The following is a 14,916-nucleotide window of genomic DNA, read 5'->3' as shown; positions in this document are numbered from 1 at the left end:
GTGACTGAGGTGCATTTGGCTTGATAGGTTACAAGATCTTCATGCTTGATATAAGGTAACAGAAAGACTAGAACATCCGGCTGGATGATTAAATAACTCTTTTCTTCTTCTAAGCTGGAATGAAGAATTTTTAACTAAAGCTTTTTCTTTCTGGAAATTGAGTTTGCTGTTCACATGATCTGTGGGTAACACACAATCAAAACTTTTTCCCTCCAAAAGAAGTAAGCACTTTTCAGGGGGATGATCACAGTTTTAGAATATAAATGTGAATTCCAGAATTTCCCATAGTATACTTTTTTTTGTACCAAAAATGCACTTGGTATAAACCTATTTAATTATAAATAATGGTAAAAAAAAAATTCTTTATTTTCTATGTATAATTTTAAAACTACCTTATTTTTTGAATAAATACCATATTTTGAAGAGAAACACACAAACATAATTTAGAGATGAGTAAGAATTGTTTGTTTTCTCTTGTATGGTGAATTCTCAACAGTCCAGTCCCCATAGACACTTAGAATTAAAATTCAATAAATTCTTTACCCTGGCTTTACAGCCATTGGAAAGTTTATTTACAGTATTGATTAGATTTTTTTTACCCCACCTTTATTATTTTTATAAATATCTTAAAACAGTTAACTTCTTCCTTTTCCTATTTCCCCCACAATAACAACAACCCTGTGAAATGGACTGAAAGACAGTGATTGGCCCAAAATCATCCAGCCAGCTTTCATGCCTAAGGCAGGACTAGAATTCACGGTCTCCTGCTTCCTAATCTGGTGCCAAGACCAAATACTAGACCAAAGAGGAGATTACAATTGCAAATATAGTTAATGGAATTCATTCTGATATGGAGAGTACCTTATTTATCCCAAAAGACAAGAGATTTGCATAATATCAACGTTAAAGCTGTGGTTTGCTGGTTGCTGTTATTTACTTATTTTTGAAAGCAGGTTTAATATATCCACACCACCATTTCGTGGGTGCATGATGAATATTAAAACCACATTTGAAAGTTCTATAAGCCTCTCTGAAAGTTTTGGTGTCAGCAGAAAATGCCCGGATGACTGGAAGGTAAATAATCACCACTTCTTTTATTACTTGGCATTACTCCATAATATTCACAATTCTTTAATCATAATTCCTTTAAATTATTTAATCATAATACCTCTAAAATTTCTAAAAGAAGACTTGCTATGGGATTTATGGCCCTATATGGTCCAGAAATGTATAAATCTCACCATATGAGAGATGTTAATTTTGTTATAAATAATAGAAAAGCAAGCAAAATAAAGATTACTCACTTTGTTTTAAAAATAAAGTATTTATCATCTACTTGTATTTTTTAGCTGGTGAGAACTGCAAACTTTTTCAAGAATGGAGTTCTTGACTTAAGTGATAAAGATTTTCCATTCCCTGATAATTTCCAAGTTGGATTTGGTTTTAAGACATTGGCAGTTAATGGAATGCTATTAAGTTATAATATACGGGTAAGAAAGATGAATTATCTTTTGCTGTCTTTTAAAATACGGTTAAATTGGTTTCCTACAAAATCCAAAATCTCAATATTTTAAAAAAATATGTCTGTTTCTTTTTCCTCCTTTTAGCTTGCCGATTTTACCATTTTCCTAAGAAATGGCTATGTAATTGTAAGCCTGGCTGATGAAGAAATCCAATCTAGCAAAAAATGTGAAACTGGTTCAATGCATTACATAACAGTGCTAAAAGAAGATGATACGTATGTTTGAATAATTATTGTATTGGTCAAAATATAATTTTATTGTTTAATTTGATGCTTAGTTATGAATGCTTAAACCGCATTAGAAGTAATACGTCAATGGATTTGGATCCTGAGAATGATTTGTTTTTCACAGTGGTATTTTTGAATATGACAACATTATCAATAACAAAATACAAAATTACTGTGTTAGGTGGGTGGCACTTAGCTTCTAAGCCAAATTACATAGTGATGTGGGATGAGAACTTTGGTAACAGTTCCTAGAAGGGGATGATCTAATTAAGTAATTTATTATTTAGATATCGTAATAGTTTTGCCATGATAATTTCACCCTTATATGCACTTTTGTCCTTCTAGGCTGAAGTTATTAGTTGATGATACATCTAACTCAAAAACAGTTGTAACTCCTGAAAGGAAAACAATGAATCGACCAATAAAACTGGGTGGGAATGACTTTGAAGGGTGTATGTCCAATGTCTTTATAGAAAGGTAAATATATTATATAATCATAGTTTATATATGGTAATCTATTTAATAGAACACAAAATTTTCAACATGCTTTTTAAAAATACTAAACAATTGGATCATCCTTTCAGATATATTTGCAAGTGCAGGGGGACTGGCAGAGATTGTATGAGTGTAGGAGCAACTTGTGACTGCAAAGTTTCCCATTGACTTTCTCCCTGCAAGCTTCCCAGGAAGGAAGTTGCAACTCCAAACCCACTGACATACTCCCACCATTAGCCACAGTCATGTGATTCCTTTCTTCCTGCAAGCTTGCCAGAAGAACTCTGTTATTCTGTTCTGCTTCCCTATTGACTTGTGGGAAGATCTTAGGGAATGTTGTAAATGAAGACCACATGACTATGACTACAGTAGCAGTGCAACAGCACTGAAACAGCAAGAACTTTCCAAAATTTCACTCCTGTGGGAATAATGGGTCCCTGCATTCTGTAAGTTAATGCTTTTGAGTACCTTGGTTGAAAAGGTACTCAAAAGCATAGGATATACCGTTTCATCCAGTTAAAGGTTACAGTCACAAGAGTTTTAGTGTAATATAGATTTTTATGATGATTTTAATGACCAAACAGATTTACAATAGTATGCCATATTAGAAGGCTATATTCTACAGAGTGCCAGTCATCCTTATTTTTTATCAGTTGTACTGTTTCTGTTTTCCTTAGTGTTTTCTGGTCGCCAGGATAGGTGATCCAGGAGAAAGTTTATAATATACATGTGATTAGACTATTTGGTCCTGGAGATTTAAATTCAAAGTAAATAGGCACCTCTTGTCCATGCCTCTCTCAAAAGCAAACTTCAGTCCTTCCCTTTCCAAGTCTGCAGCTAACATATTATTCAGATGAACAGCTAATTCATTTATTCTTTTCCTTTTATTCTGAATATATTGAAATAAGCCTTTTTTTTTGTTATTCCTACAATCCTTCTTTATCCATATTGTGCTTTGCTTTCAGCAAGTTCTTTTTCTTAACTAATCTGTATAAGCAATAATCAGTATCATTATTCTTTTATCTCCATACTAGTTCACAGCTACCTGCTCAAGTTCAAAATTTAACCGATTCTGTTAGGAGAGATGTGTCTATAGGGTTCTGTATGATTCCAGAACGACAAAAGCCAATGCTTTTGAAAGAATTACCAGATGTACACCAGCCAAAGACTTCAAAGGTTGGAAATGAAGTTTTGTTAAAGAAAATTATTTAATTTTTGTGAGTTCTGTTATACAGTACAACTATATATAAAAATTTGCTACCTATTTTTATCATGAAAAATAATACATAAAATAAACAATAGGACCATGTAAAATTATAAGCATTAAAAAAATGCAACAGCAGAAGTAAAATTCAACCAAAATTTGGAGGGAATAAATCCTCACTTGATACTGAAAGTTTATAAGTCTAAATACCAAGTGCAACTGATAGGGGTACAATTAGGTCACATATTTTCAGAATGATCTCTGCAGCATTGTCCCGTAATGAATAGCAAATTATCAACATTAAGGCAGAATTTGTTCATGGGAGAGTAGCTAGAGACAATTCAATATAATAGGTATTCCATGCCTGTGCACTGATTTTAGATGAGATGGGAAACATCCTCCATCACTTGTATCTCAGAGTACAGCTTTTTCTTTCAGAGAGTGAAAGTGATGGATTTAATAAATAAATCTGCTATGAAATGTTTCTTTTTTATAAGGAAAATTCATATTGATAAATAAAAGTGAAAAATAGCAGTCCGGTCATAAGCTAGAATTGAAACTCATTTTTTGGGGGGCCACCTAATGAGAAGAGAGGACCCATTGGAAAAGGTCCTGATGTTGGGAAAGATTGAAGGCAAAAGGAGAGGGGGATGGCAGAGGATGAGATGGTTAGATAGTGTCATCGATGCAATGATCATGAATTTGAGCAAACTCCGGGAGATAGTGGTGGACAACCACATATAAAGATATATGAATACATATCCATGGTATTTGATTAGAAGCAAATGGTTTAAGATCCTTATAGACCCCTCTTTTTTCTTTAACTATAAAGACATCTTAGTCATTTTCATAAATTGATAGAGTGCTGTCTTGCAGTGCTTTCATTTGCAAGTGCCATGAACTTTAATAAGATATATTCCCAAACAAGTCATACCATTAGTCAGTAAGCATAACTTGTTCATTGAATTATACCCAGGGGTGGGATTCTACCGGTTCGGACTGGTTCGGGCAACAATCAGCTGGGAGTGAACCATTCGCCCCGACATTCAGATGGGCCCACTCACCTGCCTGTGCTATTTTCTGACCTTTATCTTTTCAGCTGATTCGTGCGGTAGAGCAGATTGCCGTGCAAATCACCTGTGTTACTCCTCCGAAGAAACCAGGAAATGAAGATGTCTTCAAACTGCGCACACATGCAAATTGTGTGATCACCAAACCAGTTGTTAAACTGGGAGGATCTCACTACTGATTAAAACTGTATCTATAGTCAGTTTGTAAAACAATAAGAAAAAAGTAAAATTAAGCATGTAAGCTAGTATATATAGCCACAATTTCTAAACAGTCTTCTAGTGAATAAAATGCTTGTTCAAACATACAAAAGGAATTCTTCAAAACATGCTTTAATCATTACAGAGTGAATGTTTTCCTTACATCTTATAACAGTTAATTTGCAATCATAAAATCAAACAATATCCATTTCTATTGTCCAAATTATTGGACTATAATTTCAAGAAGTGTGAAAACTTACATTTGTAAATATATGAAATGTACTTTACAGAACAGAAGCTGGATGATACATAAAATGAGACATAAAAATTTCAGAATGAAAATTTAGATGATAATAGGATCAAATTACTGGTACTTATTGATTTTGAAGGATATCTCTAAAAATGTCTTAAGATCTGTGACAGGAACTAAGAAGTAAAGTGAAATTTTTGATAATCCAAATAGTAATAATCGTTGTTGCCCATCCTGCCTAAAGAAGAAGTGAAATCATGATTATTATAAGAAAAACTTAATCCATAACCTGAATGATTTTCTTTTAAATAAACCTCTTTTTTGTATTCCTGGAATCATCAATTCTAAAGAGATATATATATATATATTATTTCCATTTCCAGAAGAGGAAAACTATTGCCTATTTGACAGATTCAAATAGACAGCAGAACAAGAATGACTGTCTTTTCCGTGCTGAGTTAAATGTTGTCCCTGAAGCCTACCACTTTGGCAATAATCCAGGAACTTATTTGTTGTTTTCAGCATCCCAAACTTCAACAGACAGGTAATGGGATTGTTATTTTCTTCTAAATAGAAAGCAATACCTGAAATTTAAGCCTCAGGTAAAGTCCAAACTTTTGATCAATTGGAATATATACATATATGTATACATGATCATATGTGTATGATTTCTCTCTCTCTCTCTCTGTCTCTCTCCCTCTCTCTCTCTCTCTCTTCTTCCTCTCATACACACATTGAGTGGATGTTTATATGGGAGGGCTGGCAACTAGATCCTATGTTTAGTTTTGTGATACACAATGTGTCTATATGCTGCTGTGTTTTGTGTTCCTCATTACCTTAATTAATTTTTTTCAGACAAGGTCCTAAAGAACAAATTATGTTTAATAGAAGTAATATATAAAAATATATATGGCATTTGATCATTTCTATGATAATATGGCTTCGACTTTATGATTGCAGCCAGTTAAAATATCTGTTCAACCAAGAAGCTCAGTAGATAACTTTTAGCAAATCTTAACCCTCTTTTAGAAACAAAAAACCAGAATGCAAACCAGATAAGAACTATAGAAGCAGACCATTAATAGTAACACAATGAGAAATAAAAGACATTCTATTTCTACCTAGCTTTCTCTTTTTCTGCCTTCTCTGATTCTTATTTTTTATATGTTTGTATATTCAAGATCCCATTTTGCTGTTGATGTCCGTACATCATCGTCTAGGGGAATGGTCTTCTTCATGGGAGATCAGATGGGGAACAGATATGTTGCTCTTTACCTTTCAAAAGGACGGTATGTCCTTGCAGTTGCCTATGATGGAAAAAAGATAAAAATCAAGAGCAAAGCCAAATACAGTGATGGACAGTGGCATATGGTGAGGATGGGTTGCTTATGCTTTTTTCTAAACAGTTGTTAATTGCTTATTAGAGTATATCAATGTATCATAATGTCTAGACACTCAAGACCATAAGTCAGCAATGCTTTCATTATTGGACACAATTGCATGCCTTCTTGTAAAGTTGTGAGCATCTCTTTATATAAAAAAGTTTTAATTAAAATTAAGATTTTTCCCCAAAAAACAGATTAATCAAAATCTGTTTATGTTGCAAGTTTTGAGCTTGTCTTTCATTGAGGTGCAAATGTTATTCTAAAAGTGTCTTTTAAGTGTCTGTGAGAACCATGCTGCCAACCATTATCCTATCTCCAGTTCAGTGGTGGGTTGCCCCTGGTTCGGACTGGTTCACAAGAACCGGTAGTCAAACTGGCGGGAGACTCCGCCCACTGACTCGGATGTCATCATAGGTGATTTTTGCATGCGCAGAAGCTTCTATGCATGCACAGAAGAGCACGCATGGGCATGATGCAAATCGGTAGTAAAGGTAAGTAGAACCCACCCCTGCTCTAGCTTCTGTGTTGCAGTCCTGGCCCTCCCTAGAGGTAGATATATCTCCAACTCTCCAAGGATTCTGGAAGTCTCTTAAGACTTGGCTTGGTTCCTAGGCCTGGTGTTCGAGGATTTGGAGTACCCTGACAAATATTTCTTATATGTTCCTGATGTGGTTCTTTGTGGGCAGCCATGCTTCTTGGGTTATGTATTTTAAACATTGTAAGCTTCTCAGAGCTATTTTTGGAATCAGGTAGCCTCAAAACCCAATATATAATTAAATGTATAAATCGCTTCTGCTTTCAATAGTGTGAATATTCCACAGCATGCTGTTTGTTGTATTTATTTTTAAAGTGTGCTTTTTAAAATCTAAGGTCAATTAAGTATTGCTTAATCACCATTTGATATGTCGGTTTAAGATTATGTTTCTCTCCTGAAAAGGTGACATTCAGCATCAGTGAAAAGAAAATACGTCTTATAATTGATGGTTTGAAGACTCACGAAGGAAACCTTCCATCTTCTTATCCTTATTCCCAGATAAATGCATCAATATATCTAGGAGCTGTTCCATCATTAAACATTAAGGTAAAAATGGAGAAGTTGTCCAATACGAATTTAAAATTGTTTTTTTTACCCCAGATTATCTATAATTGCCAAGGCAGCAATTTTCTCTTTTTCTCTTTCAATTCCTTGTTATTAATGGAAAGCTAAAATTTAATACTCATGTCATCTTTCCACTTGACTGTCACTGGACTGTCTTCATGTTGTCAGACATCTATTAATCTTACCTATAAACTCCATGGGGTGAAGATAGCAATATAACATATATAATAATATTATTATTCCAATCTGTGTTGGGTGTATGTATCTTCAGAATATTCCAGGGAAGAGTTTTGTGGGCTGCTTGAGAAACTTTCAAGTTGGGAGAAAACACATGTATACTTACCAGCAAAACAATGGTGTCCTGCCTTGCTTGGACAATATTTTGGAGAATGGTGTTTCATTTTTCAATGAAGGAGGATATATTGTGATTGGTGAGTATAATAGAAGAAGTTATTTATGCTGATCTAAAATTCTGCATGTATGTTGTCATTGTACCACATGAAGCGCAGCACCATGGACACATAGAAAGGAATCCGTAGAGTTTCTCCCTTTTATTAAATAGTTACTCAGAGAATTCTTGTAGGAAGCAGTATGAAATTGAGAATTACTTTAATTTTCTTTTGAATGGAACTATTTCTTTTTTAAATTCCAGAAAACACCTTTTTAATAAACATAGAATATAGGATTGCATTTAGCATCCGCCCAAGAAGTTTCACTGGCATTTTAATTCATGCTGGCAGCAATCAAGAAAACTATTTCACTCTTTACATGGAAGGAGGCACGGTAGGAATGATTTTTGTCTTGTTTCCTTTTCCTTATCTCAAATGTTACATTGTGGTGTCAACTGGGAGAGTGGGAATGATTTTGGCCTTGAATTCCTGAAATGCACTACCATTTGTTACTGAGTCTCTTTTTGGGGGATCTTTTATAGCTGTGATCGCCCAGTGTATGCCAGTGTGCTATCCCAGTGTATAGCCCAGTGTGCTATTATGCCCTTTGCCTCATCAGATTACTTAAAAGGATTTGAAGTGAGAAGCTGGCATCAAACAAAAGAAGTCCAACCATCACTTTATTTCCCAGAATTCCTCTGGCTTTACACAGGCCTTAAGAATTCTTAAAGAATGAAATGGTGCAACCTAGGCCTTGTTAGAGGGTGAATTCGGAAAACAATAAAGAGGAAATGATAAAATGTACCCTAGGATTTTTACAAAATGACATAGAAAAATCTTCAAAGTTTGCCTCTCTGAGAAACAAGTATTTTGTAATTAGCTTTGCCTTCCATAGTAGTCCCTTTATTTGAATACCTACAACATGCAGTCATCATTCCAGATAAAGCCATCAGCCCCAAAGACAGAAATTTTACGAAGCTGTGTTTTTCATATTCTTTACTTTTACAAACTGAGATATTAGACCACAGTACAATAGTGTTAAGTCTAGCATGGCCAAAAAAATAAATATTTTTTTTTTAAAAAATAGGAAGACAAAGGGTAGCCTCTATAAACAATATTTGGGTGGAATTATATTGAAAAATTACTGTTGAGTTCTATGGTGCAAGAGTGGATGCTTCTAAGATTGATAAAATCTACCCCTTTCCTGTTAATGGCAGTACTAGTTGATTTACTCTCCTGTATGTGTGTTATTGTAAATTGCCAGAGACCCATAAAATTAGCAGTCCAATCCAGGGAAAACCAGTTGAAAAACCTCAGGTTAGTCAAATACAGAATTTAAAATAATTGCTGTGGGAATTCTCAGCACATGGTAGTAACCTTTCTTGAAGCATAGCAATCTGAAGAATATCAGTCTGTTTCTAAAGGTGCTGATAATCTTAATAAAGCTCAGAAAATCTGACAAAGGTGTGTTCCTTGTGTGCAGTTTTATATTTAAATGTATTCTTATTGTTGGTGGTAATTGAAAAGGTTTCTCCTTTTCACAGCTCACTGCCTCTGGAAATAATGGTGCGGGTGAATTTTCTCTGTCAGTCACACCTCAGCAGTCTCTGTGCGATGGACAGTGGCACTCTGTAGCAGGTATGGTGGAGTTTCATTCATTAATTCTTTAGGGAGAGGGCAAAGTGTAAGTCAATGGGAAAGAACTTCACAAAAGCATATGTTCTTTTCCAAGAAACAAATTTAATTCTTTCAAAGTAATCTCTATAAAAAGAGATTAGGTTTGCCTAAAACTATTTATTCATAACAACATTTTCTGAAAGTTGGCATAATTATTTTGCTGTTTTCCTTATAATGTATCCTTGATAGTTTTCTGACATATTGCATCATTCGAAAAATAGAGAAATAAATGACTGTTGTAGCTTAAATTCCTATGAAAAAAATGTAAGTGGAAAAGTATCTGATTGAAGTCCAAATGACATTGTATGTCATCTAAATACAATATTGGCCTAACATCTATTTTCTTCTTTGAAAATTATCTTTTGGAGAAGGAATATTTTGCAACATAGAAGGGAGGAGGGAGAAAGAAGGGAGATTTTTTCTGTTTTAGCCTGCTTTCCTTGAGATTTATTTCTCCTTAATGAGCTTCTTCTTGCAAAAGGTTCAAGACTCAAGTTTTGCAAGATAAAAATATAATCAACTCCATAAGAGTAGTTGTAAAGTTGGATAGGCAGGCAGGCTCAGTATACATTTTAAAATAAATAAATGAGGAAGAGCAATTTGGAGGTCGATACTAACAGAACATTTAAATATGAGACATATTTCATGAAGCATAGCATAACTTTGCTCTTAGATTTATTTCATGGTTACTGCATTTGCCCATTACTGAAGGGATTGACTTAGAAGATTATAAAGTAAATTATTTTCAAATATATTGAAAAACAGAATTGAATGAAAAACATATATTTATTTATTATTTGTTCGTTTGTAAGTAAGTCAGCTCTTGTTTCAGGTGGGATATGGAACTGATTTATTTATCTGATTTTTATAGTGGCTCAGAAGCAGAATATTATCTATTTATATGTAGACACAAAAGGAAATTATACTGCTGCACTATCACCTAAACTTTCTACCAGCCATGCTCAGCCACTCTATTTTGGAAGAGTTCCAGGTATGAGATTTGTTTGGAAGAGAAATAAGTAACTGTGATAATCCTCATTTTAAAACTGCTAAGTTTCTGTCTCTCTCTGATGATCAAACGAAACAAAATCCATTGTTAATTGCCTGAATGTATATTATTATCATTTTTAAAATAAACATGTGCAGGAGCTGGGGGTCAGAAATAATCAGACCACTCAAGAGCAGGGCATTTATTATCATTTTGAGAAATGGCCTTGTTCTCAAGTAGCTATTTTGCATCAGGAAGGAAGATTTTATTGACTCTATTTCCCTTTATTTGATGCAACTGGTAGTGATGTTTGTCAGAAGGAACAATATCTTTTGGGCACAGATATAGCAGAAGAATGGTTACAGTCCCCTCTAACCATGCATTCTAAATATCGATCAGATTTCTTGTAACTATTTTTAAATGAGACATTAATTACAACTATATAATTATGATACCATTGTCATATATGCACACACAGGGAAAGGAAAACAACTGTACAGAGGTAACATTAATTTCCTAAAGTGCTTGTTCAAGATTATACTATAAATCTTAGGATATTTGTTTACTTTTGCACGGCGAACTTAAAATTATTTGGTAGATTACATACCAGATAAGGTGAAATTTCCTGACAGTGAGAACAATTAATCATTGGAAGAGATTGCCTCCAGAAGTTGTAGGTGCTCTATCACTAGATGTTTTCAAGAAGAGATTGGACAACCATTTTTTTCCGGAATGGTATAGGATATCCTGCTTGAGCAGGGATTGGACTGGAAGACCTCCAAGGTCTCTTCCAACTCTAGTTTTCTGTTATTCCATTATCCTGACTTTCCATGTTATCACCCAAATTGTTTCATATTGTATTAGAACTCATTTTAGTCACCATTTTGCTGTTGAGCATCTTTTTCCTATATAAGTTAACTGGGGAGATTGGAAATTTTGCATGTCAAGATTTGAAAAATACTCACAAATCAGCTTTGAGTGCAGCATATAACTTACTGAAGTCCTCTTTGTAAAAACAAGCAGCAAAATGCATCTCATGCTTGTCTTCCCCACAGGAAACCCATCCATTTGCTTATCTGTATAAATATGTATTAACCCCGTTCAGATCAATTATAGTAGTGTCATATTTTAGTTATTAGAATGAATAATGTGGCTTTACATTTGGGCATTAGAATAAGTTTTTTAATGTTTATTTTAAATTGTATATAAGTGTTTTATATGCCTGTGAACCGCCCTGAGTCCTTCGGGAGATAGGGCGGTATATAAATATGAATAATAAATAAATAAATAAATAAATAAATAAATAAATAAATAAATAAATAAATAAATAAATACATGGTAAAGAACAAATGAAGAGTTTATGGCTTTCCAGAAGCTGCTGAATATCACCTTCCAACTGACTAATAGATGACAAAAAGTGGGGGCTATTCTGAATTTCTCACCCCTGTCTAGCAAGAAAATGTTCAAACATTCAGTATCATGCATTGTTTATACAAAGTTTACTAGTGTACCTTATCTATTGTGAATATATGTGTTAGGAGAGAGGGAGAAAGCAAATCAGCTAGCTACTTCACTATTATTATTACTATCATCATTTTTGTCACTGTTCCTTAATTCTTCACAAAGTTATCCTAACTAGGTCAGAGAAATGGCTCCTATCTGTATATAATAGCAGTATATCTAATATGTATTATTGCAAATGCAAAAAAATGGTAAAAGTACTGCTATGCATCATTACCAGTTTGCTTTAAATGGAAATAAAAACAGCATATTTCATTCAAATGTATGTTGATAAAAATATTAAAATTTCTCAGAGTGTTATTTTCAACAATATCCAGTTGTTCATACATTGTACATTTAATCAATATTTGTGCTTTGTCTTTACAGTTAATTTGGAAACACCATGGCTTCCAATTCAGGATGTGTTCCTTGGATGTTTAAAGAATATGAAAATTAATGAAAAATCTATCTTACTAAACAAAATGTCAAACATTCATGGTGTTGTCAGCCTGGAAGGGTGTCCTGTCTATTAACTATTCCATATATATCTTCTGAGGGGAAAAAAATCATCTAATGTGCTTTATGGATAGCCACAATATGGTTTGATCTCTTTCTATGGTCTTTTGCCCTCATTTCCGTCATAGTTCAAAAGTATGTTTTTATAATTGTGGTCTGTGTTGCCTTTCTTCGAGGTTTCTTGAAGTTTTTGTTGTCCTATGTACAAATTGTCTATGATAAAGCCCCTTGAAATATAGAATGACCTTCTAATATAATATGGTGATATTCTGCTTTCAACAACAGCTGAGTATACTTAGAGAAATTGCATTGGCAAAAATCCTGACTCCTAAGGCTCCTGAAATGCAAAGAACTCCCAAAATAAGAATAGAACCGGACTTCACAAATAAAATGTGAAAAAATAAAATACATTGTTGAATTGCTGAATTGTTGTTATGCTGAAATATGCATTGAATAATTGATAAAAAAAATAGTATAAATTGAGTATGAAGCACTTTAAAAAATTTGGATACTGGAGGTGACCAAATAAATGCAATTTTCATTTTGGAAAAATTTGGGAAAAATCAGAATGTTTATTGCACTTACATACTTCCATTGACTTTAATCAAAAGGTTTGACTGAATAAAGACAATGAATGTATAGGGTAAATTTATATAATTTAGCTTTTTGTATAATAGCAATAACAGAACATATGTTGCTTGTGTTAAGAAAATGAAGGTGGTTTAATCCTTTGGGAGTCTCAGCTTGAAGTTGGAAGATCTGCAATATAATTTTATGATTTGGCTGAATGATTTATAAATATCCTAGATTGTGATTGTATGCAGGGTTTCTTTGATTTATACATTACACTGACCACTTAAGAAATTAAGAAGTACTTGTTAGGAATAACCAACTGAAGCATGCCATCACCATAAAGCCAATTCTATTTTTAAAATTGTTCATTATGGTAAACTCAAAGTAAAAAATATTAGCTGTGTAATCCTGTGGTGCTTCCATTCTTGAAAGCCCATTTACACCATTGCATCATCAGCAAAGTATATTTGGCATCCTAATGCTGAATAAAAGTTGAAAAGCAGACCTGTTATGCCATTACCATTTGTTGCAATTCTTGCTCACCAGGACAACTCAGTTTTAAAAAATGACGCTCATTTGGAATTCTACTTTGCACATCTCCAGTCCTAAGTCAGAATAATTCTAAGATGGGTGTGGCATAATGCAGAGGAACACCTGGTGGTGCACTGTCAAAGATTTGAGAACTGGTTCTGCCTATACTCTTGCTGCTGCTGCACTGCTATTCTCCCCCAAAATGGGTGATGCTGGGACGCAGGGAAATTTAATTTTAACTTTATTCAGATAATAAGATTATTCTTATGTCTTTAATATTTCTCGCCTTGCAACACATTTAAAATTGCAATCCAGTAGCAACTTTTGGAGACATTCTGATGTCCTCCAGAAGCTGTACTCATATAACATTATGAGTGTAATAAAAAATTGGAATACAGGTTAAATTTGGAATAGTCCTCAGGTTAAAACCATTCATTCAGCAACTATTCAATGTTATGACGGCACTGAAAAAATGGTATTAATGATTGTTCCTCAGTGTTCCAGTCATCACAGCATCCCTGAGATCCTCTGATCACTATTTCTGATGTTTTCTGCCCTCTTCCCACAAGGGAACTCCTGATCATATGAGGTCTTTGCTTAACTATGGAAAACAGGACTGCCAGAATTGCCACAGTTAAGCAACGAATACATGCAACTACATCATTTAGTGTCAGAAATTCTAGTCCCAATTGCCATCATAATCCAAGGACTAACTATAAAATCTAATTGAAAAAATTAAAATGTAGTTCATTTATGATACTATTCTGGCACAAATCTTGTATTCACCAGGGCTTACACCAGAAATCTCAGAGGATTATGAAAATGAAAATACTTTCAAATTTCTCACCATTGAATAATAAATAACAAAAGATCATATGTTGCACCTACTGAAACTTTCAGACAAATTCAAGAAGAGGTCCACATTAAAATAGTCTAAAGATATTCTGAAAGAGTACACAGAAAGAGTGCAGAGAAGAGCAACAAAGATGATTAGAGGACTGGAGGCTAAAACATGAAGAACAGTTGCAGGAACTTGGTATGCCTAGTTTAATGAAAAGAAGGACTAGGGGAGACATGATAGCAGTGTTCCAATATCTAAGGGGTTGCCACTAAGAAGAGGGAGTCAAACTATTCTCCAAAGCACCTGAAGGTAGAACAAGAAGCAATGGGTGGAAACTAATCAAGGAGAGAAGCAACTTAGAACTAAGGAGAAATTTCCTGACAGTTAGAACAATTAATCAGTGGAACGACTTGCCTGCAGAAGTTGTGAATGCTCCAACACTGGAAATTT

At 34.0% G+C, this 14,916-nt stretch overlaps 1 protein-coding gene across 2 annotated transcripts in view; it reads left to right on the top strand.

Moving 5' to 3' along the window:
- The window catches only part of LAMA3 (laminin subunit alpha 3), a 158,507-nt gene extending 144,902 nt beyond the window's left edge, over window positions 1-13,605 (top strand). For both annotated transcript variants that reach the window (XM_058177795.1, XM_058177794.1), the window contains exons 63-75: window positions 954-1,074; window positions 1,350-1,490; window positions 1,608-1,738; window positions 2,096-2,227; window positions 3,280-3,421; window positions 5,351-5,511; window positions 6,149-6,338; window positions 7,290-7,433; window positions 7,723-7,882; window positions 8,104-8,234; window positions 9,385-9,478; window positions 10,389-10,508; window positions 12,393-13,605. In XM_058177795.1, the coding sequence (XP_058033778.1) occupies window positions 954-1,074; window positions 1,350-1,490; window positions 1,608-1,738; window positions 2,096-2,227; window positions 3,280-3,421; window positions 5,351-5,511; window positions 6,149-6,338; window positions 7,290-7,433; window positions 7,723-7,882; window positions 8,104-8,234; window positions 9,385-9,478; window positions 10,389-10,508; window positions 12,393-12,538 (1,813 nt within the window). In that variant the 3' untranslated portion in view covers window positions 12,539-13,605. The remainder of the gene's footprint in view (window positions 1-953; window positions 1,075-1,349; window positions 1,491-1,607; window positions 1,739-2,095; window positions 2,228-3,279; window positions 3,422-5,350; window positions 5,512-6,148; window positions 6,339-7,289; window positions 7,434-7,722; window positions 7,883-8,103; window positions 8,235-9,384; window positions 9,479-10,388; window positions 10,509-12,392) is intronic.
- The last annotated feature ends 1,311 nt before the right edge of the window (window positions 13,606-14,916 follow it).

Source organism: Ahaetulla prasina, chromosome 3, assembly GCF_028640845.1.
Source record: "Ahaetulla prasina isolate Xishuangbanna chromosome 3, ASM2864084v1, whole genome shotgun sequence".
Lineage (NCBI taxonomy): Eukaryota > Metazoa > Chordata > Lepidosauria > Squamata > Colubridae > Ahaetulla > Ahaetulla prasina.
The sequence above is the reverse complement of the archived record's forward strand: the minus strand, read 5'-3'. Positions and strand labels throughout refer to the sequence as shown.